Here is a 27,870-nt window from a genome sequence, read left to right as displayed (position 1 = left end):
GGAATGCAAACTAGTACAGCCACTATGGAGAACAGTGTGGAGATTCCTTAAAAAACTGGAAATAGAACTGCCTTATGATCCAGCAATCCCACTGCTGGGCATACACACTGAGGAAACCAGAAGGGAAAGAGACACGTGTACCCCAATGTTCATCGCAGCACTGTTTATAATAGCCAGGACATGGAAGCAACCTAGATGTCCATCAGCAGATGAATGGATAAGAAAGCAGTGGTACATATACACAATGGAGTATTACTCAGCCATTAAAAAGAATACATTTGAATCAGTTCTAATGAGGTGGATGAAACTGGAGCCTATTATACAGAGTGAAGTAAGCCAGAAGGAAAAACATAAATACAGTATACTAACACATATATATGGAATTTAGAAAGATGGTAACAATAACCCGGTGTACGAGACAGCAAAAGAGACACTGATGTATAGAACAGTCTAATGGACTCTGTGGGAGAGGGAGAGGGTGGGAAGATTTGGGAGAATGACATTGAAACATGTAAAATATCATGTAAGAAACGAGTTGCCAGTCCAGGTTCGATACACGATACTGGATGCTGGGGGCTAGTGCACTGGGACGACCCAGAGGGATGGTATGGGGAGGGAGGAGGGAGGAGGGTTCAGGATGGGGAACACATGTATCCTGTGGCAGATTCATTTTGATATTTGGCAAAACTAATACCATTATGTAAAGTTTAAAAAAAAAAAAATTTAAAAAAAAAAAGAAAAAAAAAAAAAAAGAAATGTGAGAAGAAACTATGCTTTCATGCACTTGTACAACATAATCTTAGGATTTGTTTTTTTTCTCTTCTATGCTCTGGTAATGGTTCCTGAAGACAGGACAGATGCAGTTTCTAACTCAGATCAGTGATCAGTACTTTCAGCTGGTCAAGAGCAGCACCAGATTGTCTGCCACAGGTTCCTGGTCCTGATGCTGAGGTACTGCTGAAGAAACCGTGTCCTAATTAACAAGTTTACTTCCTGTACTAATTAACAGGTTTACTTTGGACTTGAACAGATCATTTAAACTTACTGGGGAAATCTGTCTCACTGAGACATTCGTGTACTAATTAACAAGTTTACTTTGGGCTTGAACAAATCACTTAAACTTACTGGGGAAATCTGTCTCACTAAGTTAAAGATACCTGTCCAACAATGTGCAGAGCATCTGCAAAAGACAAAACAACAGACATCTCAGACTACCTCTTTACTAGAACAACAACTCAGGCCATGTACGCATGAGACAATCTTTTAATTTTCTTTGCATAAAAACGGATCCATGTTAACACTTCTGAACTTACATCCAATTACACTTATGGTCAAGCTCTCAGTAAATACATTTACTTATTTAAGTATAAATGGACATTATGTAATACTTTATTACAAAAACATTGTAACAGCTACTCTAACATGTCCACACATACACAATACAAGTATGTACTGTGTATGTGTGGACAGAAAAGCACACACTCCAGCACAGAAAAGCTCTGTTATTCATCTATGACAAGGGTGGTTTGGAGAACAAAGAGGTCTTGAAAAGGTTAAATGCTGGAAAAAGAAGAAACCTTTATAGGTCACGTCTATATTTGTATCAGTACATTTCACTCTAATATGCATAATTTAAAAGCAAAATCATGAAAATAACCTCATGCTGGGACAACATATAAATTATAGAGAGCTCAAGGCTTCTGGCACAGCATGCACACAATCTACTAGCTTTTCAAATTATTTTCCAAATATGTCAGCTAGATTCTTCAGCAATAAATAACTGCTGAAGTTTCTCTTTAACTTGCCCATAATCTACAAAAGAAGAGCACATTTAGGTACTTCACACAAACTTGTTTTTTAAAAAGCATGTTATAAAAAGATGTGATGACCACTTTTTTCCAGCATTTTCTTTCTTTTAAATTGAAGTAATAGTTGGTTTACAATATTGGGTTAGTTTCAGGTGTAAAGCATAGTGATTCAGTTATTTTTTCTGATTATATTCTGTTATAGGTTATATGATATTGAATATAATTTCCCATGCCATACAGTAAATGCATGTTGTTTGTCCATTTTATACACAGGAGTTTGCATCTGTTAAACCCATATTCCTAATTTGTTCCTCTCCCCCCTCCTCCTTTTGGTAACCATAAACTTGTTTTTTTATATCTGTGAGTCTGTTTCTGATTTGTATGTAGATTCATTTGTCTTCTTTTTAGAGTCCCATATATAAGTGATTGGAGAAGGAAATGCCAACCACTCCGTTATTCTTGCCTGGAAAATTCCATGGCAGGGGTTGGACATAACTGAGCAACTAACACTTTCACTTTTCATACAGGGAGGCCTGGTGTGCTGCAGTACATGGGGTTGGAAAGAGTTGGACATGACTTAGTGACTGAACAATAACAACAATACAGTATTTATTTCTGACTCACTTCACTAAGTATAATATTCTCTAGGTCCATCTATGTTCTTGCAAATAGCAATACCTCTATTGCTTTCTGATACTTATTATAGCATACATATGGGAAGCTGGCTGTATAGCACAGGGAGCTCAGTTTGGTACTCTGTGATGATCTAGAGGGGTGGGATGGGGTGAACTGGGGTTGGAGGGAGGCTAAAGAGTGAGGGGATATATGTAAACATACAGCTGATTCACACTGTTGTACAGCAGAAACTAATACAACATTGTAAGCAATTATGCTCCAATAAAAAGAAATTTAAAATTTTTTAAAAATTTAAAAAAAAAAAAAATTTTACTGATCAAGCATTACTTATTATTATTTATCAAACATTACTTTAAAATATGAATAATGCCAAGAGAGTATAAGTCATTTGTTTGTATTAATTCCCTTAGTAAAACAGTCATAAGCAGCTTTTCAGAAGCCAAAAATTATTTTTGCCATAGAGTGAAGATAAGAACAGGGAGTAAAGGCAGAATGTATATAACATAAATATGGTCCCTTAAAAATACTAACTTATCAAAACTGAAAGGGAAAAAAAAAAATACTGACTTATCACCTAATGTTCATGAATGAAACCTGTACAATTAAGGTCCCCAGGAACATTTTGAATGAACATTTAGGTCAGGAAGATCTTTGAGAACCTCTCATCATGTCAATATCTCTTCTAAGGGGCAATAAAAATAGGTAAACCCTCTGATACTTGAATGTTTCCTAGAACTCCATTTTGGCCTTAAGCCTTTTTTACTAATTCCATTCATGCTGAACTTCCTCTAGTTTCAAAGAATTTAACTACTACTTCTGTGCTGATGACTTCCAAATCTTCCTCTCCACTTCTTACCTCTTCCTATGAAGTCTGGTCTTTTATCCCCACTGCTCATTGTTAGTCAAACAAAACTGAAATCAGGGGCTTAGCTGGGTTCTTCTTGTGTTCTCCTACATCTAATCAGTCAAAAGGTCAATTAAATTCTGTTAGCTAAGCAAGTTCTGAATCCACTTCTCCTATCCATTCTTTGTAACTCAATTAACAAACTTTGAGTACCTATTATGAATACATTCTGGGTATTTCGATGCCTTCAGTCTCAGTCTCGAGCCCTTCCACTTTATCCTATATAATACAGACGGAGTGATCTTTCTAAAAACATCATTCCATCAGTCCTCTGGTTAAAATCTTGTAATGACTATTTAGTGAATTTAAAATAAAAACCAAAGTCCCTTCCACAGTTTACAAAGCAATTAAGGACAGGGTCCCTGCCTCTCAAACTTCAGCTCTGTGACGCAACTTTAATCTTGTCCTATGTTCCAAGCATACTTAAACATCTGCAACTCCTCAAACATACCAACCATGTTTCACCTCAGATTCTTTTATATATAGTTCACTCTGCTTAGAATAGTCCTTTTTTTTTTTTTAAACCACTGATTCCTTTAGGTTTTTTAAGATTCAGTTCAGACATCTATTCCTCCAGGAAATCTTTCCACAGTCTATCTCACATATATACTTTCATTGGCACTCCTCTGGCCACAAAGGAGAAACCTAGCTCATTCTATCTTACTCAAAAAATATAATAATTGTAAAGGTGCTGGGGTGTTTAAGGATCCAAACAAAGGAATACAGGTAAGGCTTAAGAACAACAATGAGGGATGCAGACACCTTCAGGATTTTCTCTCCACACTCCTCTCCCAATGTCTTGAATCCTCTCCTTCTATCTTCTCTCTTCTCCATGTATCTTGTCTATTCTCCTCTTTGTGTGCCTGCTTCATTGTTCTTCTCTCTGAAGATTAACTTTATACTATTTCAGTCCATATGACAGAAAGGTAGTCACTGTCAGCTCCTGAACTTTTGTACCTTATATAATCCAGAGAACTGCAGAGAAACTCTTCACCTTTTCAATTCAGTTCCAAAATTTCCTGAAGAGGATACTGGTTGGCCCCTCTTGGCCAGCTGCCCCCTCCGAGTCAATCAGGTAGAGTCAAGGGGCAGAGTCATGCTTTTACATGGCTGTTCCACTATTATCATGTGGACTGAAAGTGTACAGATACAGAAGTAGCAATTACCCTACCTGTAATAGAGCATGTAATCCTTAAGGCAGCCAATATGACCTGCTCTTTAGAGCCCTATGAATTGTTATATCAGATATTTTCTTGTCTCCCCACAGGTCTTTTAAGGCAAGAACTGTGCCTTTTTTCCATCTACCCAGATAATTAACCAAACAGGGTAACATATAATATATAAATCAATTAATAACTAACTCCTCAAAAAAACCAGTGAAAGTCACTCAGTTGTGTCTGACTCTTTGAGATCTCATGGATTGTATAGTCCATGCAATTCTCCAGGCCAGAATACTGGAGTGGGTAGCCATTCCCTTCTCCAGGAGATCTTCCCAAACCAGGGAATCTTCCCAACCCAGGGATAGAACCCAGATCAAACCCACTGCAGGTGGATTCTTTACCACCTGAACCACCAGGGAAGCCACTAGATTTATAAGATTAGAGTGCCACGAAACACCAGGGACTGAATGAAGCAAATGAAGGAGCTTACATGATATAGTAGGAGACCATGTATATTAAGAGATCAGAGACTTTGGTGGTAGTCTGGATGTTGCCTCTAATGGTGGATCAGGTACATAACTTTCTATACTTTAGTTTCCTCCTTCATCAACAGAAATTTTTATAGTAGCCCCACCTACTTCAAGAGATTCTTGTGAGCTTCAAAAACAGTATCTGTGAAAGCAACTTGAAAAAATAAAAATCTCTATACAAACATAAGGTAGAGTTACGTGAAAACAGGAATTTAACAATCAGCATACTCTCTTGATAGGTGTGAGTTAACCACTGATGGTGGAAATGGTAAGACTACAACTAAAATGAATACCAGTGTAACACAAAAATAAAGATTTTCAAATATCAAAAGCCTTCAAGGATATGAGTCTCGAAATACACTATTTTAAAAAAATTATATGCATTTGCCAAAAGAAAAAATCAATTTCTATTTATTATAATTTATGTATTAAAATGTGATGAAAGCTCAACATAAAGATAAATGTGTATAATGAGAGGAAAGACACTTTTGGCTTTAGGATTTCATTTTTTTCTAATTTATTGGTACATTAAAGTACTCCTGCATTATAGAGATAGTTCATATATAACTAAAACCTTATGACAGATGTATTTTAGAATGGATATAAGAAAAGCTGCCTGTACCAAATTATTATTCAATTCATGATAAAGATCAAATGAAGTGATACATGTGAAGACACATTCTAAATGATAACATACAATGTGGTGAAAGACTGTTGGATACAGTAGTCTTTATCAGCAAAGGCCCAGCTGCTTCATACCAGATGGGAAAGGAGAACTTGTAGAGTCTTAAAAGAGAGCTGAAAGCAACATTCTTGGTTGGATAAAAATAATTTGAAAATTATGAAGATCAATAGCATCATATTACTGTTTTGCTTTGTTTTGGTGTGTCTGTATCCTGCTTCCCTGGTGGCTCAGATGGTAAAGAATTTGCCTGCATTGTGGTAGACCAGGGTTTGATCCCTGGGTTGGGAAAATTCCCTGGGGAAGGGAATGGCTACCCACTCCAGTATTCTTGCCTGGAGAATTCCATGGACAGACAGGAGCCTGGCACGTTATAGTCCATGGGGTTGCAAAGAGCTGGGCATGACTGAGCGACTAACACTTTCACTTTTCACTTATCCTACATAAAGTAAGGAAAGACAAAATGGATTCTAAGGATAATTCCTACTGTTTGCCCAAAAATGTTCACAGATTTTTCTAAAAATATCTTAGCATATTTTTAGCATTCTCTTTTTGATGAAGTTGGAAAGGTTCAGGCCTTTTTGCTGAAGAGTAAGAGATGAGTTTTGGACAAAGTTTTAGGATGAATTAGAAAACCTAAGTAACAAGATTAAGAAATGTCCATATTAACAATTTTTATGTGGTTTTTTTGCACTAAAAAGTGTAACCAGCTGGAAACAGGACACCAAAAAGAAGCTTATGTATCTGATTCCCAAGGTCACAGTGAACAACTGAAGGCTGCAAGGGTGTGCCAGGTAAACTGACATCTCTGGATGAGAGCTAAAGGATGAGAGTCACAGTCATGCCTTAGATATCATCTAATGCCAAAAATCAGCTGCATTGTGTTCGAGACCCGCTTAAACATTATTTATATATACATAACTAAAATATAAGTTAAAATTGATCAACACTGAATTTTACCCTTTCAACTCACCTGTAAGATTCGCTGCAGGATGGATGGAAGGGCAATAAATGCTGCCATACTGTTGAGAACTTGCATGGTCAAAGATTTCAGAGCTGTTGTAACAACATGTTAATATTAAGGTTAGTTTAAAATCAGAGTTTTAGGTTTTTCCTGTAAGTCAGGAATAAAGCTTCCTAGAAACTTAGCTAACCAAGCTAAGTTTGATATTTTAAAGCTACTGTTATTTAGACAAAGGATGTAACCGGTGCCTCAGAAAGAAGTGAACCTGAAAAATGAGATCAACATTACAGTATGATTTCATTAAGGATAATAATAAAAATATGATGTTTGGAGAAGGTATTTAAATGACTATTTCTAGCAGATAAAACTTGAGTGATGGTATAGATGGATGCTGATAAACTTACCTTCAGAGTGTGGATGAGGTGAAGCTGAACTAGACAGCTTCTGAGGGGCCATCATTGCCTCCAATAACGGAAACCAGAGTGCCTATAATGTCACAGAAAAACAAAAGTACTGTGCTGTTTTTAAGAATAACTAACATCAGCCTACTGTTTCATAGGCTGAAATGTACTTCTCATACACACTTGTTGGTAAAAATCAGGAAAAGAAAAGATGGAACACCTGACAAGGAAGAGACAATAAAAAGCAAAATACATAACCACAACAGATACCTTTACCATGCACCTTGGGAAAATTAAGGAAGCTGAAGTTAAGTAAGTCTAGACCTTGGAACTGCAATCTTCTGTGTCTCAGAAGAGGGGAGGTTCAAAGGAGCCAGAGCAGAGCCTCCAGCTATTCTTAACTGTCTAAACGGACCTATGTAATGCAGAAGGGGACAGAGAACTACCTCACAACTACCCTCCTCCCATTTCTTGTCAGCTTGACATCAAGCAAGATAAATGAATACAATTATCTCAAGTTTTCTCCTGTGTCAAGCATTATTTTGTATTTCCTCAGTCATCATAAACTAAGAAGTCGAAGTTACCATTATTTCAATTAATATTCCCAACCACAGAATGAGGTTGGAAATTTATTTATGAGAAAATTAGTTTATGAGATAAATTAATAGATCTGTCATTTATTCCTATTAGGTACTGTATTAAGTGTTTACATACAATTTTCATTTCAACTGGCAATTTAATCTCATGATAACCTAATACAGTAAGCATTACCTTTACTGGAGACAAGATAACTGAAGCTTAGAGAAGTTGAGTAATTTGCCAAAAGATTATACACTGCCATATGTGCATCATACGTATTCTTGCTAAGCCTTAGAAAAAATCTTCATCATCAAAAATCAAACTAATACATTTTAAAATTTCAAGCATATTTTCTTGTTGGGTAGAGATTTACAAAGCCCTCATTTAACCCGGAATCTTGGAAGAGACCTATTCCTGCAAACATCCAACAGGCATGAAGCAAAGTCAGCACTGAGAGAGCAGGACAAGCATGGTTACTCAGGGAGCCCACTAAGGGGACAGGCTCACAATCCAGAGACTTTCCAACTGGGCAGCCTCCCACTGAAAGAGCTCTATACAAGGAAGCCCTTGTCTGCCCCCACTTGAGGTTTTCTAAGGCCAGGATTTTATGCTTTATTTTTTAAACAGTTTTTCTTCTAGTTTTTAAGATACTTGTTTTAACTATGTTGTATACTGACAATTCTTTATTTTATCAAAATTTTAATTTATTTTATCTAGTACTCATGAATTTTTAATATGTATTTTATTCTTAGATGGCTTTACTTTGCTTGTCTTTCAGTTGCCTATTTCAACTTGTTTTTAAACCACATCATTTCTTTCTGTCTTTTAATCTAATTGTATATGGTATACCTAAATTTTACCTTTTTGGTTTTTATAATATATTTAGAAATTTGATTTAAATTTATCCTTATTTAATCCAGGAATTTTAGATGAATTACCTTTTTAAAGGTTACTTTATTCTTGATTTATAAATAGCAGACTGGGGAAGCATGTTTGTACAGGTAAGAGCCATGGGAAGTATTTATACCCTAAATAGAGGAACTTTTCAATTAAATCTCCATATTAACCAGAAATATATGGCAAGCACCTTTTAAATACTTCATCTCTCTTGCTCTTTGCTGGTTCTTAAAATTTTAACTTGGATAACTCTAAAAGCTCACAGGCTAAAATAACCATTATGATAATGACAATCCTAACCCCTGAGAGCAACACAACTGAACGTGAACTGTCATGTTACATAACCAACCACTTTCCTTTTCACAGAATTATGTGCATAACAAAGCCATATTTTTTATTATATGTAATCACTGGACACTGGGGCAGACAGACATACAAAGGAGGACAAGTACAGATTCCACCTGGAAAAGGACCGACAACCCAACTTCCTGCACTCGGACTTTAACTGAAGAGACTTTTGGGAAGAGACGGTACAGATAGTGCATTATCAAGCTTTTGGGTACTTTCAATTTTCTAGTTAGTTTAGGGTCTGTGGCCAGAGCTCTTTGTTCTCTCTCACTCTCTCCAAAACAAAAACAAAAAGGAACAAAGGCAAACAACCATGAATGTCCCCCAAACTTAATGTGTGATATTACATATAATCAGTTTAGCATTTTCACAAAAATAGTATTTGAATAAAAACTAACATTCAAATGTCTTCGTTGTTGTTATGGAAGTTGCTCAAAAAAGAAGCAAAAACCAGTTGTCAGAGGGTGGGGGCAAATAGAGAGTGGTATTGAGAGGTGCATGCATGTCCAAGAGAGGAAGACTCAGATACCAGCTCAGATACATTTTTGACAAAAAAAAAAATACAGAATAAATTACCCTTTCACCACATCAAAGGAAGCCTTAGTTCTGTCTGTGATTAAGAGATTAGAGTTCAAATATAATCAGAATAATCCCTAGAGTTCTGGAGGTATGAATTTAATATCTAATTCTGCCATTAATACATGTGAATCTGGACATATTTCAGATTCAGTTCAGTTCAGTTGCTCAGTCGTGTCTGACCCCAGTCATGTTTGACTCTCTGCAGCATGCCAGGCCTCCCTGTCCATCGCCAACTCCCGGAGTTTACTCAAACTCATGTCCACTGAGTTGGTGATGCCATCCAACTATCTCATCCTCTGTTGTCCAATTCTCCTCCTGTCTTCAATCTTTTTCAGCATCAGGGTTTTTCAAATGAATCAGTTCTTCACATCAGGTGGCCAAAGTATTGGAGCTTCAGCTTCAGCATCAGTCCTTCCAATGAATATTCAGGACTGATTTCCTTTAGGATGGATTGGTTGGCTCTCCTTGCAGTTTAAGGGACTCTCAAGAGTCTTCAACACCACAGTTCAAAAGCATCAATTCTTCAGCACTCAGCTTTCTTTACAGTCCAACTCTCACATCCATACATGACTACTGGAAAAACCATAGCTTTGACTAGATGGGCCTTTGTTGACAAAGTAATGCCTCTGCTTTTTAATATGCTGTCTAGGTTGGTCATAGCTTTTCTTCCAAGGAGCAAGCATCTTTTAATGTCATGGCTGCAGTCACCATCTGGAGTGATTCTTGAGCCCCCCAAAAATAAAGTCTTTCGCTGTTTCCCCATCTATTTCCCATGAAGTGATGGGACCAGATGCCATGATCTTAGTTTTCTGAATGTTGAGTTTTAAGCCAACTTTTTCCCTCTCCTCTTTCATTTTCATCAAGAGGCTCTTTAGTTCTTCTTCACTTTCTGCCATAAGGGTGGTGTCATCTGCATATCTGAGGTTATTGATATTTCTCCCGGCAATCTTGATTTCAGCTTATGCTTCATCCCCAGCACTTCTCATGATGTACTCTGCATAGATGTTAAATAAGCAGGGTGACAATATAGGCCTTGACATACTCCTTTCCCTATTTGGAACCAGTGTGCTGTTCCATGTTCAGTTCTAACTGTTGCTTCCTGACCTGCTCAAATTCTACTGTTAATATATGTGAATCTGGACATATTTCAGCTTATGTGAGCCTAATGGCTTTATTTATAAAACATAACTGTCATTTTTCCTTAAACTTTCCATATGAAGAAGGAAGAATATCAAGTAGGTATTAGGGAGGAGACAAAGTTTGAAAGATAAAAAGGCTTAGTATTAAATATATATAAACACAGCTTTAACAATTTTACTTTTGTGTTTTTTTAATCAAAATATAACCATGTGCAATATAGACAGTTAGCCAAAAGATAAAATAAAAACTCATGAATGGAAAAATCATGGCAAAAAGGAATGGTGTAGGACTTCCCTGGTAGCGCAGTGGATAGGAATGAATCTACCTGTCACTGTGGGGGACAGAGTTTGATCCAGGAAGATCTCACATGCCATGGAGTGACTGGGCCCATGTGCCACAACTACGAGCCTGCGCTCCAGAGACTGTGAGCCCCAACTACTGAGTCCACGAGCTACAACTTCTGCAGCCAGTGCGCTCTAGAGCCTATGCTCCATGACAAGAGAAACTACTGCAATGAGAAGCCCGAGAAAAACAACAAAGAGTAGCCCCAACTCATTGCAACTTGAGAAAGCCTGCAACACAGCAATGAAGACCCAGTGCAGCCATTAATAAAAATATATAATTTTTTTAAGTACTTTAAAAGAAAAATAAAAGGAACAGTGTAAAGCTTATAATCCATTTAAATAAAGATTAAAGACTAAGGGAACTGTCGATATAGAAAAGAATGTTTTGTTAACCTCACTGAGGTAAAATAACATAATTAATAAAAATTCAGAGGGATAGAGAAGAGAGGCTGGAGCAAGTGTGTATGGGTTCACATAAACTTCCTTATTGGCTGTACATCATAGATACTATAAAAACTGAAATATGATTATAAATGATAATTCCAATCTATTATAGTTATTCAGATTTTTTAAACTTCAGACAGATTTATTAATAGATAGTATAGTAAAGAACTATTTATTTGAAATTTAGAAATTCCTCAGTTTTACCCAGGCTTCCTAAATGAGATTAAATACTGCATTTTTAAAGAAAGCATTTTTGATTCAATTTTTCTAAAATTATATAAACCTAGGCAGATGAAAAAAATATCTACAGTGATATTCACCAAATGATAATGATGGTTATTTCTGAGTGATATGATAGATACAGGATACTTTTTAAAAAATGTCCTTCTGTATAACTTTTTGTATTGATGGATTATAAAAATAATGGGTATGCATCATTTCACTCAAAGTTTTTTAATAAAAAACCCACATCCATTATGTATATGAGTTTGTTATACACAATATATATTCTAAAGGGTGTTCAAAATTTGTAACTTTAAGTGTCCCCCTGTGCCTGGCAAAGTAATAAAGCCAGTCTTTCCTTCTCCTCCTAACAGAAAAACAAACAAACAGAACCACACTGATGATGGGGGTCCAGCCCCAGAGACTTAAATTTAATTGATCGTGGTACAGTCTGGGAGTTTTCAAAGGTCCCCAGGTGACTTATGTGCAGCCAAGGTTGAGAAGTACTGTATGCTAGCCTTTTTGACCTTTTCCAGCTTTCTCTGTATCCCTTGAGGCTTTTCCTCCAGTTCTTCATACTCACTTTATCCCCAGGGAATAAAAGAGATGATAAATGGATGACACATCCATAGTACCACTACACAGAATACACAAAATCTCTGTCCAAAGAGAACAAGGACATCTAGTATTCACACACCTAAGTTCTGCAGCACAGTCAAATCTAAGAATATAAAGCTTTTTGTGAGAACAAAGCAGACAGGCCCTTCCCATAATAACTTTAGGAGTCACATACTCCTGGGAACACTGAATGGTGATTAAAATCCAGTTGCATAGAATTCAGGTAGCTGAGAGGGCAGTGGAAATAGAATTAATTTCTAGTTTCAGACTAGAACAGACTTTTAAAAGGCTTTGTAGTCATTCTCCTACCTCTCTCTGTTGTTGGTTCAAATTATGTGAATTTCTCTGGCAGAGGGCAATCGTCTCTACCATGGTCTCTTCAACATCCTTCAATGAGGGATCCTCTTTGGTATCTAGAGTCAGAAAAATTGTTAACATCACTCAAGGGTATAATACTGATAATCTCAAAGCTTCTGTAAAAAATGAAACATTTTTTTCTCTGCATATTTTTAGGTTTAAATGATATAATCATATGTAAGACCTGATACTGAGGTTTAGTAGATTAAAAAGAAGATAATCATTTGCAACAGCTTTCTATGTAAATGTTTGACATTCCTAGGACATAGAAAGCACATGATATTAATACTTAGCACTGTAATGTACTTTAGCTATGGAAAAATCCCCAATTATTTGTTTGTGGATTTGTTAGTAGAAATATCTTTTACAGGTCTCCCTCTATTTCTTTAATGTACATGTTTCTTCAAGATACTATTTCAGGCACTTTTCTCTTCATTTCTTTTTCAATAACTTCAGCTACTCTTCTGGTTTTACCTCTTATGTCCTTGCTGATAACCTTCAAATATACACCGCCAGCCCTTGTTCCTTTCATAATCTGCAGGCTGAATACTCACCAGGCTCCAGTCACCCATTTCTACATGGGCATCCTGCAATCTCTTTGAACTTTCGTATGTGCAAAACCTAGCCCAGTTCTCTCACTTCAAATATGCTCCAACCCCTTACATTTCCAAACTAACAGAACCATGACCTTTAAGTCAACCAGTTTATAAATCTTCATCATCTTTAATGCTTTCATCTATACATTCAAATAAATAGTTTATTTTGTTAATTCCATATCCATGCTCTCATATATCCACGGCTTTTACCTGATGGAGCCTTTCATCACCTTGTTTGCACTATAGCTTAATTTTTGACTTCCAAATCTCGGCTTCCTCATTCCCTTTTATATTGCCACTACAGTTCTCTTACAGTTTCCCTGGTGGCTCAGTGGTAAAGAATTCGCCTGCCAATGCAGGAGACATGGGTTTGACTGGAGGTCAGGAAGAGCCCTCGGACAAAGAAATGGCAACCCACTCCAGTATTCTTGCCTGGGAAATCCCAGAGGAGGTTGCTGAAGAATCAGACATGACTGAGTGGCTAAACAACAGTAGTTCTCTTAAGCACAAGTCCAAACATGAGTCTCATACATCAAAAACTAACTTTTACCAATAGAGCATCAATAAACCTCTGCTCCTAAGTAAGCACCGTGACCGTCCTGGGGCATCGTCCCACCAGATTATTTCCCAAGGTCACTGGTCAGGCACTTTCATGTTCATGTTCTCTTCAACCCAGAAGCGCCTTTCCTTGCTTCTGTCTGTCAAATTCCTACTCATTATTCCAGTCATGATTACTTCCAAGGTTGCATCTTCCACAAAAGAAACGCAGTTACAGATAGTTCCCCAATTGTGCACAAGCCTTTGTCACTCTCACTGCATCTCTACTACAGTATTTGACTCTACCTGCTTTGGAAGTGCTTTTTTTAACATATCTGTCTCCTTCAAGCAAGTTAGCTCTTTGGATGAGGACGATGTTTTAGCCATCTGTGTGTAACCCACAGGAACTAGCTCACTGTTGTGCAATTACCAAATCCTCCAAAATTCTTAAGCACACCGTCAAAACTGGAAGGCAGCTATGCTTACTACTACACCACCAATGCACACCGTCAAAATTGAATCTGACAGTAGATGGTAGTTATGAGACTATTACTGAGAAATTTATCCTCGTTGGAATTCAAAGAACTGGCTTCCCTAGACATATCACCTGCAAATCACTGTAGTGATTTAGGGAAACATTCTTATTTTTCCCATAATCTTTCATGTAGTATCTGCAAAAATTATTTTCATAACAGAAAATTGAAAAAGAAAAATACTATAAATGCAACCAATCTAGCAGTCAAATTGAACACTTACTGACAGCACAAAAACCGCAACTAAGTGCTTAGTTGAACTACATAAAGACAAGTCAACTGTTTGTGGAAGTTCTAAGACCAAATACTCTATGGGGAATTAGGGTAAAGGTGTTTAGAGGACTGTGTGGGCCAAGGAATTCAAGAAATGTGTTAGTGAGTTAAAAAGCTAAAACAATCTAAAGATCACCTATCCAGTGATTCTCTGAACTCTGGGAGGACTGTTTTGAAAATGTTAAGGAATAGGAAAATGAATAATCCAATTCAAAAGTGAGCAAAAGATCTGGACAGACATTTCGCCAGAGAAGATATAGAAAATGGGCAATTAAGTACAAGAAAAAAATGCTCAACATCACCAATCATTACACAAATGCAAATCAAAACCACAAGAGAGATGCTATCTCATACCCAATAGGGTGGCTACTACCAAGAAAACAGAAAATAACACACGTTAGTTAATATGTGGAGAACTTGAAACTCTTGTGCATTGCTGGTGAGAGTGTAAAATGATATTGCCATTATGGAAAATGGCATGGTGTTTCCTCAAAAAATTAAAAACAGAACCACCATTTAGCTTAGCAATCCATATATCCAGCAATATATATCCAGAATAAGGGAAAGCAAGGACTCAAAGAGATGTCTGTATACTCATGTTCACAGCAGCACTGATCACAACAGTCAAAAGGGAGAGGCAATCCAAGCGCCCGTTGATAGATGAATGGGAAAACAAAAGCAGCACATACATAAAACAAGAGCATTATTCAGCCTTAGAAATGAGTGAAAGTCTGCATGTGCTACAACATAGACAAATCTTGAAGACATTATGCTAAGTGTAATAAGCTAGACACAAAAGGACAATTACTACTTGATTCTACTTATATGAGATACCTAACCCAGAGTAATCAAATTCATCAAGTCAGAAAGCAGAATGGTGGTTACCAGGGGCTGAGTGGGGAGGAGGGAATAAGGAGTAACTGATGGGCACGGAATTTCAATTTGGCAAGGTGAAAAGGTTCTAGAGATGGATGCTGGTGATGACTGTACAACAGTGTGAATGTACTTATTGCCAATGAACTGTACACGTAAAAATGGCTAAAACAGTGAATTTTATGTGGCACTTACTTTACCACACTTTTACAAAACAAATAATTTTTTAGTATCAAGGAATATAATAAAAATTACATATCTATCTGTGACAAAGTCATTCAACATACTAAACTTCAAGTTTTACTGCTTTCTGCTAAAATCATGTAAGTTCAAAACAGAAACACTGGCTATTACTTACTAATTCGAAGCTCTGCTTTGTTGTTGTTCAGCACATTACAGTAATTTTTAAAATGTTAGTTATGTATCTCATTTATAATAACCAAAACATAAGAACAAAAGTATAGCCAAAAATTAATTAATACCAGTGAAGAATATATCTAATTTTCTGTATAATGAAATGACATCTAGTACTGATAATTAGCACGACAAAAGCACAATGGTTTATATTACTTCCTATTATGAGCCTTGAAAACAAGTCAAAATTTGGATCAATGATAAACAGTAATATACAGATCAATGTAATTATTACTTAATAAATGTAGTTTTTCACTTCATACATTTTAAAACATGGGGTCCACAGAAAAAGAAATTGCAAATTACACTCAAGAACTTACTTTTATCTTGACGTATTATCTCTTGAAGTTTGCTTTGTAGTCTCTAGGAGGTAAAAGGAACATTTTATATTTCTAATCCACCAACACCTGAATTAACATATTTTAAAGGTAAAATCCAAGAAACAAGGTTTTTAAGAATGATCTCTGTCATTCAGAGGAGAACATCTGTGTATACAGAAAGCATAGCTAGTAGTACTGGAAGTGACCCAATATATCAAATATCACTTATTCTGCCCCACTTTTGCTTCTGTTGTACCACCACACAGTCATCATTGACACTCTTTAGGCACAGTAATGGGGATTAGGGTTAATCCATGCTTTGGAAGGGAATAAAATTCACACTCAATTATGAAAAAAAGGGATGGGTGCAAATAAAAAAGGACATGACAAGTCTATCATGACAGCATAGGGCACAGCCTTGGGTGTGACATCTTCTAGATACACAGTTGTAGCATCCACTACTCGACTGAATTCTAGATCCTCAGACACTCTTAACTGATATTCCAAAGGCTTTTTAATATAGACTGAAGTTGACCTTAATGCATCCCTTCTACCCCAAATTTGCTTTCCTTGAGGTCTTTTATAGGCTAATGGTAAGCTAAAAATCAGAATCATTGTTAACTGCTCCCTCTCATTCACCCCATACCATATTCAAATGATCAATAAGTTCTTAAGTCCACCTTCTCTTTTCACTTCACCAGAACCGTCACACCCACTCAAGCCCTCCTGATTCACTGCTGCAATAGCCTCGCAAGTGCTCTCTGCTTCCTCCTCCTCTGCATCCCACAGATCCTCCTACAGTCAACAGAGCAGTCTTTATGAAACAACATCACATCAGTTTCTTGTTTAAAAACCTTCAGTTCATCCTGGGTGAAAAGACAATCAGCCCTAATTCTTTAGCATGTCCTACAAAATCTTTCCAAATCTGGATCAAGTCTTTGTTTCCAGCCTGACCTGCCTATTTATACACTGATAGCTGAGCCCTAGTAAAGCTACTGGCTCATCTCCTAGCAGTTCGTATTCCTCTGTATTTTGCAAATGATCATCTTATTCCCTGAAAAGATCTCCCACTTCTCCATTTCCCATCTGTGCCAAGAATACATTTACTTATCCTTTAAAATTGGGTTCATGGTATTATCAACAAATAAACTGCAAGGAAAATAAGAGATGAGAGAGTAACCTAGAGATTAAAAGGGGTTAAGAGCCTATACAAATTCTCTGTGGAATACTGTTCCTTGCCTGTTTCATAATTATATGGCTAGAAAAAAACTAGAAGCTAATGTGAACTATTTTTTAAAATATAAATCAGATCAGATCAGTCGCTCAGTCGTGTCCGACTCTTTGCGACCCCATGAATCACAGCACGCCAGGCCTCCCTGTTCCATCACCAATTCCCGGAGTTCACTCAGACTCACGTCCACAGAGTCAGTGATGCCATCCAGCCATCTCATCCTCTGTCGTCCCCTTCTTATCCCTAATCTATTCCTAGCTAGATGACAATGTTTAAAAAATGTATATATAATCATACACATCAGGATGGCTATTACCAAGAAAATAAAAAATAACAAGTGTTGGTGAAGAGAAATTGAAACTTCGGTGCACTGCTGGTGAGAATGTAAAATGGTAATAGTGGCTGTAGAAAAATGGTATGGCAGTTCTTTAAAAATTAAAAATAGAACTGCCATTTGATTCAGCAATCCCAGTTCTGGTGTATATTCAGCAATCCCACTGAAAGCAAGGACTCAAGAAGATATTAGTATACCCATGTTTATAGCAGCATTATTCACAACAATCAAAATGTGGAAGCAACCCAAGTGTCCACTGTTGAATGAATGGAAAAACAAAATGTAGTATATATAATGGAATATTATTAAGCCTTAAAAGATGAATGAAATTCTGACATGTGCTACAATATGAATAAATCTTGAAGACATTATGCTAACTGTAATAAGCTAGACACAAAAAGACAAATACTATTTGATTCCTTTTATGTGAGGTACCTAGTGATCAAATTCCCAGAGTCTGAAGTAGAATGGTGGTTGCCAGGGGCTAGCAGGCAGGGAAGAATAACTGGTCTAATGAGTTTGGGAAGCTGAAAAAGAGATGGATGTGGCGAGGCTACATACCAATGTGAATATACTTAATGCCACTGAAACGGTAAATTTTATAACAATTAAAAGAAATTTTTTACAGAACTGATGTAACACCAACTGCTGTCGGAATGTAGAGCAATCAGAACTCTCATACATTATTGGTGGAACATAAAATGCTACAGCCATTGTGGAAAGAGGTCTGCTGCTGCTGCTGCTAAGTCGCTTCAGTCATGCCCAACTCTGTGCAACCCCATAGACAGAAGCCTACCAGGCTCCCCCGTCCCTGGGATTCTCCAGGCAAGAACACTGGAGTGGTCTGCTAATTTCTTATAAAACTAAACCTCTACCTATCTTGTGAGGCACCAATTCCATTCCCCGGTATTGACCCCAGGGAAAGGAAAACATTTTTGCACAGAAGCAGTCATAGCAACTTTACTCATAATAGCAAAACACTAGAGATAGCTCAGGTGTCAATCGACAGGAGAATGGATAAACTGTGATATAGTCATACAATTAGATGCTACTCAACAATAATAGGAACTGATACATGTAATAACAGAGATAAATCTTAAAAGCATTATGCCAAATGGAAGAAGAATTATACAAGAGTATCTATGGGATGATTCCATTAGTATGAATGAACAAAAAAGGCAAAACTAATCCACAGAGAAAAAAATTCAAATTGTTCTCTCTGAGGGGACAAAATTGGGAACTGACTGTGAAGGAACTTTCTGGGCTGAAGGTAATGTTCTCTTATCTTGTTAGGCACTGGAGTTAAACAAGTGCATGCATTGTTATGATTCATTAAATGGTACATTCAAAACTGGAGGATTTTGTTGGATGTAAATTTTACCTTAAAAAAAATACAAAGATAGATTGACTCAAGTTAAAGACATGCATGATAAAAATATCTAGGGATAAAATGTACTGCTGTCTGCAACTTACTCTGAAACATAAGAAACTGATGAAAACTTACACAATGTTGTACGTCAATTTTATCTCAAGAAAAAAAAATAAATTGATAAATGGATAGAGGGCTAGACAGAAATATGACAAAGCAAACAGAGTAACATGTTACCTTTAGCATTATTAAGAAGGCACCATGAATATCTCCTTTCTTTTCTAATAGATAAGCAGTGACTTCACAAAGTTGATACTTCTGGGTAATCTAGCAAAGAAAAAAAGATAAAGTTTTTGTTGAAAAATCTTGTTTGTGGAGTCAAAATATCCTATTAAGGATGAAAAAGTTCCATGATAATAAATAATGAATTCATATGCTAAACAGTATATTACTGATGCTCTACAGCATAACATGCAAATATTTGTCTTTCTAGTCTTAGAGTGGCCTATTTGGGACTACAAGTGAACCAAAGTCATTCATTCTCTTTTCACTTATTTAAAAAGTTGTTATGCACCTGAATTATGTATATCCACTGAACAAAAAGTAACATGTACACATAAATAGTAATAATATACACCAGAAATTGCTAAGTGTAATTATTCATAAAATATTTAGAACAAAAAGACAATGAAAACACTATAAATTAGCTTGTGGGATCTTAATAAAAATTAATAAACCAGGAGTTTCTAATAAGTTAAAAAAGAAATATCAGTTAAGCCAAGAAAAAAGAAAATAAATACAGAAAAGAATGTCATAAAAAGAAACAACAGTGAGATTTAAAAAAATCCTACGTTAGTCTTTAAACTTTCTCAGGAGTCAGAAAAAAGAAAGGCACAAATAACATATTAACAGGTGAAGAGATCAAAGAGGGAAGATGTAATCATCTTAATAAATGCAGAACAAGTAATACGATGCAGCACCCGTTTCTGACAAAAATAAAAACAATACAAAACACTGTAACCCAAACTGGTAACTGAACTTTCTTAGTTTAATAAAAATCATCTATTAGAATCCTAAAATAAACACCATATTTAATATAAAATGTTAGACACATCCCCTTTTATTATTTATCTCTTTTAGTTCTACCAGTTTATTGCTACCAACCCATCTCCCTCCATCCTCATGCACACATGCTCAGTCATGAAACCCCATGGACTGCAGCCCGCCAGGCTTCTCTGCCCATGGACTTTTCCAGGCAAGAACACTGGAGTGGGTTGCCATTTCCTTCTCCAACTTTTTAAATCAGAAATAAGGAGAGAATGCATATTTTCACTGCTGCTGCTCGGTAATATCCCAGAGTTCCCAGACATCTGGTGAGGGAATGAAAAAAAATACAAGATTGGAAAACAATGCACAAAAATTAACAGCACATACCAGCAATAATCAATCTTTTAAAAGTCATTTCAAAAAATTTCCTTTTAGAAATTTCATTTCCAATGAGCCCAAGTGGCCATGGAGGGAGTGGAGCCACCTCATGCCATGGCCCTGCATCTAGCCAGAGCGGAGAGCCACTGCAGGGATTAGCGTGCATGCCTGTACCTGGGAGGGAGCAGCAGCTGCCTGGACTTTGACCCTTCCTCCAGCCGTGTCAGTGTCTGTCACTGCCTGCACACAATTAAGTGCAAGCATCAGGAAAGACCGGAACCAGCCCAGGCCCTCAGCCTGCCTCTAACTAGGGAGGAGACTGCCATTGCTGATGCAACTGCACAGAGGTAAAAATGGATCCAGCTTATTAGTGTGGCTTCAGCCACTCTGGCCCTGACCCTGCCTCTACCCAATGTGTGCACACCAGGAAAAAAAGGGGCACAAATTGGATTTCCCTAGTAGTCCAGTGGTTAAGAATCCATCAGCCAATGCAGGGGACACAGATTGAATCCCTGGTCTGGAAAGATCTCACATGCTGCAAATCAACTAAGCCAGTATGCCACAGCTACTAATCCTGTGCTCTTCAGCCCACGAGCAGCAACTTCTGATCCTGTGTGCTACACCTACTGAAACGTGGGGACCTAGAGCTCGTGCTCTGCAAGAAGAGAAGCCACTGCAATGACAAGCTCATGTACCACAAGGAAGAACAGCCACAAGAGTAGCTCCTGCTCACTGCAACTCGAGAAAGCTCATGCACAGCAATGAAGACTGAGCACAGCCGTAAGTAAATAACAATTGCTAATTTAAAAAAAAAAAAAAAAAAGGTGAACAATCTTAGAAGTGCAGTCCCAAGCCCTCAGGTCCCAGCCACACCCCGAACCACGGCGAATATCACCATCACACTGGGAAGAAACCCTGCTCCAGACCCTCAGGCCTTGGCATCACCCCTGACACGGCAGTGACTCTAGCCCTGCAAGCCAGCAATACAGAGCCTGATAGCACAGAACAGGGAAGGACGCAGCCTACGCTCACTTTAAATTTAGCTCTTCCACCGATGCCACTGGGGACAAGCAGACTTCATAGGGATGCTCCCACATATGGACATGCCTTCAAGACTGGAAACTGTTTCACATAACCTCACAGAGAAAAACAGAGAACGTCAAACAAGATATAAAAAAGAGGAATGTGTTTCAGATGAAAGAGAAAAATTCATTAAGGGGATGGGAAACAAAAAGTGATAAATAATTTACCTGAAAAGAGTTCAAAGCATTACTAATAAAATGCTATCTGAACATGGGAAAATAAGATGAACACAGTGATAACTGAAACAAAAAGAAAATAGAAAAGAGGATTATCAAAGCTGAAGAATACAAGAAGAATTTAAAATACAGAAGGAGGAGTTAACAGCAGAATGAAAAACAAGTTAAAACCGACACCAATAATATACAAAGAACCATAACAGGCTACTACAAACAACTATATACAAATAAAATGGACAACCTAGAAGGAACGGACAAATTCTTAGAAAGATATAACCTTTTAAGACTGAAAGAGAAAGAGATAATATGAACAGACTAACCACAAGTACCGAAACCAAAATTACAATTTAAAAACTCCCAACAAACTGAAGTCCAGGTACCGACTGCTCCACAGGTGAATTCTATCAAGCATTTCAGTTCAGTTGCTTACTCATGTCTGACTCTTTGCGACCCCATGGACTGCAGCACACCAGGCTTCCCTGTCCATCACTAGCATCAGGACCTTACTCAAACTCAAGTCCATCGAGTCAGTGATGCCATCCAACCATCTCATCATCTGTCGTCCCCTTCTCCTCCCACCTTCAATCTTTCCCAGCATCAGGGTCTTTTCCAATGAGTCAGTTCTTCGCATCAGGTGGCCAAAGGATTGGAATTTCAGCATCAGTGCTTCCAATGAATATTCAGAACTACTTCCTTTAGGATGGACTGGCTAGATCTCCTTGCAGTCCAAGGGACTCTCAAAAGTCTTCTCCAACACCACAGTTCAAAAGCATCAATTCTTCAGCACTCAGCTTTCTTTATAGTTAACTCTCACATCCATACATGACTACTGGAAAAACCATAGTTTTGACTAGATAGACCTTTGTTGGCAAAGTAATGTCTCTGTTTTAATATACTGTCTAGGTTGGTCATTGCTTTTCTTCCAAGGAGAAAGCATCTTTTAATTTTATGACTGCAATCACCAAATGCAGTGATTTTGGAACCCAAGAAAATAAAGTCTCTCACTGTTTCCATTGTTTCCCTTCTATTTGCCATGAAGTGATCGAACCAGATGCCATGATCTTCGTTTTCTGAATGTTGAGCTTTAAGCCAACTTTTTCATGCTCCTCTTCCACTTTCATGAAGAGGCTCTTTAGTTCTTCTTCACTTTCTGCCATAAGGGTGGTGTCATCTGCATATCTGAGGTTATTGATATTTCTCCCAGCAATCTTGATTCCAGCTTGTGCTTTATCCAGTCCGACATTTCGCATGATGTACTCTGCATATAAGTTACATAAGCAGGGTGATAATATACAGCCTTGACGTACTGCTTTTCCTATTTGGAACCAGTCTGTTGTTCCATGTCCAGTTCTAACTGTTGCTTCTTGATCTGCATACAGATTTCTCAGGAGGCAGGTCAGGTGGTCTGGTATTCCCATCTCTTGAAGAATTTTCCACAGTTTATTGTGATCCACACAGTCAAAGTCTTTGGCATAGGCAATAAATCAGAAGTAGATGTTTTTTTGGAACTCTCTTGCTCTTTTAGAGAAGAGTTAACACCTATCCTTCTGAAACTCTTCCAAAATATTGTGGAGGAAGGAACACTGCCAAGTTCATATTATTAGGCCACTATCACTCTGATACCAAAACCAGACGAAGGCACTACCAAAAAAAATTTACAAGCCAATATCACTGATGAATATAGCCACAAAAACACTCAAGAAAATACTAGTAAACTGAAACCAACAATGCATTAAAAGAATCATACCATGATTAAGTGGGATTTATTCCAGAGATGCAAGGATTCTTTAATATCCATAAATCAATCCACATGATACACTATGTTAACAAACTGAAGAATAAAAACTGTATGTTCATCTCAACAGATGCAGAAAAGCTTTTGACAAAATTCAAAACCCATTTATGATAAAAAGAAAAAAAAAATCTCTCCATGAAGTGGGCATAGAGGGAACTTATCTCAACAAGATAAAGACCATATATGACAAGTCCATGAGCTTCCCTGGTGGCCCAGATGGTAAAGAATCTGCCTGCAATGTAGGAGACTGGGGTTTGATCCCTGGGTCAGGAAGATCCCCTGGAGAAGGGAATAGCTACCCATTCCAGTATTCTTACCTGAAGAATTCCATGGACAAAGGAGACTGGAGGGCTACAGTCCATGGGGTTGCAAAGAGTCGGACACGAGGTTGCAAAGAATTGGACATGACTGAGCAACCAACACTTTTTTCTTTTCATGACAAGCAAACAATATTCTCAATGGTGAAAAACTGAAACCATTTCCTCTAAGATCAGGAACAAGAAAAGGGTGTCTACTCTGGTCACTATCATTCAACACAGTCTTTGAAGTCTTAGCCATGGCAATCAGAGAAGAAAAGGAAATAAAAAGAAATTCAAATTGAAAAAGAAGAAGTAAAACTGTCACTGCTTGCAGATGGTATGATACTATGCATAGAAAATCCTAAAGATGCCTTTAGCTGCCTTTAGTCTTTTAGGATCAGAAAACTACTAGAGCTAATCAATGAATCTGGTAAAGTTGCAGGATACAAAATAAATGCACAGAAATCTCTTGCATTCTTATACACTAACAATGAAAGATCACAAAGAGAAATTAAGGAAACAATCCCATTTACCTTTGCAACAAAAAGAATAAAATACCTAAGAATAAACCTACCTAAAGAGGCAGAAGACCTATACTCAGAAAACTATAAGACACTGATGAAGGAAATCAAAGATGACACAAACAGATGGAGTGATATACCATGTTCCTGGATTAGAAGAATATTGTGAAAATGACTATACTACCCAAAGCGATCTGTAGATTCAACACAATCCCTATCAAATTACCACTGACATTTTCCACAGAATTAGAAGCAAAAATTTTATGATTTATATGGAAACACAAAAGACCTCAAATAGCCAAACCAATCTTAAGAAAAAAGGAGCTGGAAGAATCAGGTTCCCTGACTCAACGCTATATTACAAAGCTACAGTTATTAAGACAGTATGGCCCTAGCACAAAAACAGAAATACAAATCAAAGGAACAGGACAGAAAACCCAGAGATAAACCCACACACATATGGTCACCCAATCTATGACAAAGGAGGCAAGAATACACAATGCAGAATAGACAGTCTCTTTAATAAGCAGTGCTGGGTGCTCGCTTCGGCAGCACATATACTAAAATTGGAACGATACAGAGAAGATTAGAATGGCCCCTGCGCAAGGATGACACGCAAATTCGTGAAGCGTTCCATATTTTTGTATTACTCAGCCATTAAAAAGAATTCATTTGAATCAGTTCTAATGAGATGGATCAAACTGGAGCCTATTATACAGAGTGAAGTAAGCCAGAAAGAAAAACACCAATACAGTATACTAACACATATATATGGAATTTAGAAAGATGGTAACAATAACCCTGTATATGAGACAGCAAAAGAGACACTGATGTATAGAACAGTCTTATGGACTCTGTGGGAAAGGGAGAGGGTGGGAAGATTTGGGAGAATGGCATTGAAACATGTATATTATCATGTATGAAATGAGTCGCCAGTCCAGGTTCGATGCACAATACTGGATGCTTGGGGCTGGTGCACTGGGACGACCCAGAGGGAGGGTATGGGGAGGGAGGAGGGAGGAGGGTTCAGGATAGGGAACACATGTATACCTGTGGCGGATTCATTTCAATATTTGGCAAAACCAATACAATATTGTAAAGTTTAAACATAAAATAAAATTTTAAAAAAAAATAAGCAGTGCTGGGAAAACTGGACAGCTACACGTAAAAGAACAAAATTAGAACATTCTCTAACACCATACACAAAAATAAACTCAAAATGGATTAAAGACCTAAGCTGCTGCGCCACAACTATTGAGCCTGTGCTCTACAGCCCAAGAGCCACAACTACTGAGCCCATGTATCACAACCACTGAAGCCTGGGTGCTCTGGAGTCCATGCTCCTCAACAGGAGAAGCCTCCACAATCAGAGGCCTAAGCACCACTGGAGAGCAGACTCCGCTCACCGTAACTAGAGAAAAGCCTGTGTAGCAATGAAGACCTATCACAGCCAAAAACAGCCACATGGACCATTAACCATGTACATGGAAAAAATATATATATAAATTCCTCTCTCAATCAGTTTACAAAAATAAATTCCAGATGTATTAAATGCCTAAATGAAAAAAGTCTCAAACTACAAAACTCATATAAGAGGATATCCTTTATGCCATTAAAGTAGGAAATAAAGGTCACACACACAAAATTTTGACACTAAAGGAAAAGACCGATAAATTAAAATAGAAGTCACTAAAAACACGTTAAAAGACATGCAGTAACAGACTGAAAGAGGGCATCTCCAACACACAGAATCAGTAAAGAACTAGAGATCCAGAAATTAGAAAGAACTTCTAGAAATCAGTAAGAAAGGGTAAAATCTTAATATGAAATTGGACAAATGATATGAATACACAATTCAGAGAAAAGAAAATCCAAAGTGTCACTAAACATATGGAAAGATATGCAACGTCATGAGTAAGCAATGTAATAATCATACTGGCAAAAATTAGGCAGTCTAAAATACTCGAAATCAGCAAGGACATAAAAAAATAGCACATTTCAAACACTAATGATGAGAATGGAAACAAGTAAGAAATTAACTTGGCAATATGAGTAGAATTAAGCTACTCTATTGTCTAAAGAATTCCACTTTCACACATATTACTTAGAGAAATCTCAGATGGGTACGTAGAAGATATGTACAAAGATGTCCAGAGTGGCATTGTTTATAATGGTAAAAAACTGGCAACACTCTGATAGGAAATATATAAACTGTGGCATGGTCATTCAATGGACATTAAAATGAAAGAACTACTCTGACAATACAAAACTTTTACTGTTTAGTTTGAGGCTCTTTTTTTAAAAACAAAATTTCTGATCAACTGTTCACGACAACTGAAGTGTTATTTGTTAAAATATTTATTCCTTTGCGTGACATGCTAGATTCCCATGGGATATAGCTGATCCATTGTAAATTGTAAACATTACCTAATTTTACATAAATGGTGTCATAATAAACTATCTTTGCATCACAAAAAGAAAATGAAAGAACTACAGCTACATGCATTAAAACTGATGGACAAAAAATTAACAAAAAGCAATTTGCAATAGGATTATTATGTGTGATGCTGTTAATACAAAATTTAAAAGCATACAAAACTGTAACTTGTGTTTTATAGGTAAATTCAATTCATATATAGGAAAAATTTTTTTAAAAGGATGGGAAGAAGAAACTTCCAATCTTCAGGCTGGTGGAAACCTCAGGGGAGACATGATAGATAAAGGATGACTTTCTCCTATTTCTAAAACAAACAACAAAGATCTGAAGCCAGTATGGCAAAATATTAATATCTAAAGAGTTGGGTTCATGGGCACATATGTATTTGATATTTTGCACACTTCTGTATATTTTGAAATATTTCATAATTTAGAACAATTTAATCATGCTGTATCATCAAAAAAGCAAGAGAGTTCCAGAAAAACATCTATTTCTGCTTTATTGACTATGCCAAAGCCTTTGACTGTGTGGATCACAATAAACTGGAAAATTCTGAAAGAGATGGGAATACCAGACCACCTGATCTGCCTCTTGAGAAATCTGTATGCAGGTCAGGAAGCAACAGTTAGAACTGGACATGGAACAGCAGACTGGTTCCAAGTATGAAAAGGAGTACGTCAAGGCTGTATATTGGCACCCTGCTTATTTAACTTCTATGCAGAGTACATCATGAGAAACGCTGGGCTGGAAGAAGCACAAGCTGGAATTAATATTGCCAGGAGAAGTATCAATAACCTCAGATATGCAGATGGCACCACCCTTATGGCAGAAAGTGAAGAAGAACTACAGATCCTCTTGATGAAAGTGAAAGAGGAGAGTGAAAAAGTTGGCTTAAAGCTCAACATTCAGAAAACGAAGATCATGGCATCTGGTCCCATCACTTCATGGGAAATAGATGGGGAAACAGTGGAAACAGTGGCTGACTTTATTTTGGGGGGCTCCAAAATCACTGCAGATGGTGATTTCAGCCATGAAATTAAA

General features: G+C 37.2%; 1 protein-coding gene across 4 annotated transcripts in view; it reads right to left on the bottom strand.

Moving 5' to 3' along the window:
* VPS8 (vacuolar protein sorting 8 homolog (S. cerevisiae)) overlaps window positions 1-27,870 on the bottom strand; it is a 302,860-nt gene that overhangs the window by 91,130 nt on the left and 183,860 nt on the right. For all 4 annotated transcript variants that reach the window (XM_010853860.1, XM_010853862.1, XM_010853861.1 and 1 more), the window contains 5 exons: window positions 19,331-19,420; window positions 16,160-16,202; window positions 12,566-12,669; window positions 7,089-7,170; window positions 6,694-6,776 (listed from right to left, as the gene is read on the bottom strand). In XM_010853860.1, coding sequence (XP_010852162.1) covers window positions 6,694-6,776; window positions 7,089-7,170; window positions 12,566-12,669; window positions 16,160-16,202; window positions 19,331-19,420 — 402 coding nt within the window. The remainder of the gene's footprint in view (window positions 1-6,693; window positions 6,777-7,088; window positions 7,171-12,565; window positions 12,670-16,159; window positions 16,203-19,330; window positions 19,421-27,870) is intronic.

This window comes from Bison bison, unplaced genomic scaffold, assembly GCF_000754665.1.
Source record: "Bison bison bison isolate TAMUID 2011002044 unplaced genomic scaffold, Bison_UMD1.0 scf7180017864333, whole genome shotgun sequence".
In the NCBI taxonomy this organism is placed as follows: Eukaryota; Metazoa; Chordata; class Mammalia; order Artiodactyla; family Bovidae; genus Bison; species Bison bison.
The sequence above is the reverse complement of the archived record's forward strand: the minus strand, read 5'-3'. Positions and strand labels throughout refer to the sequence as shown.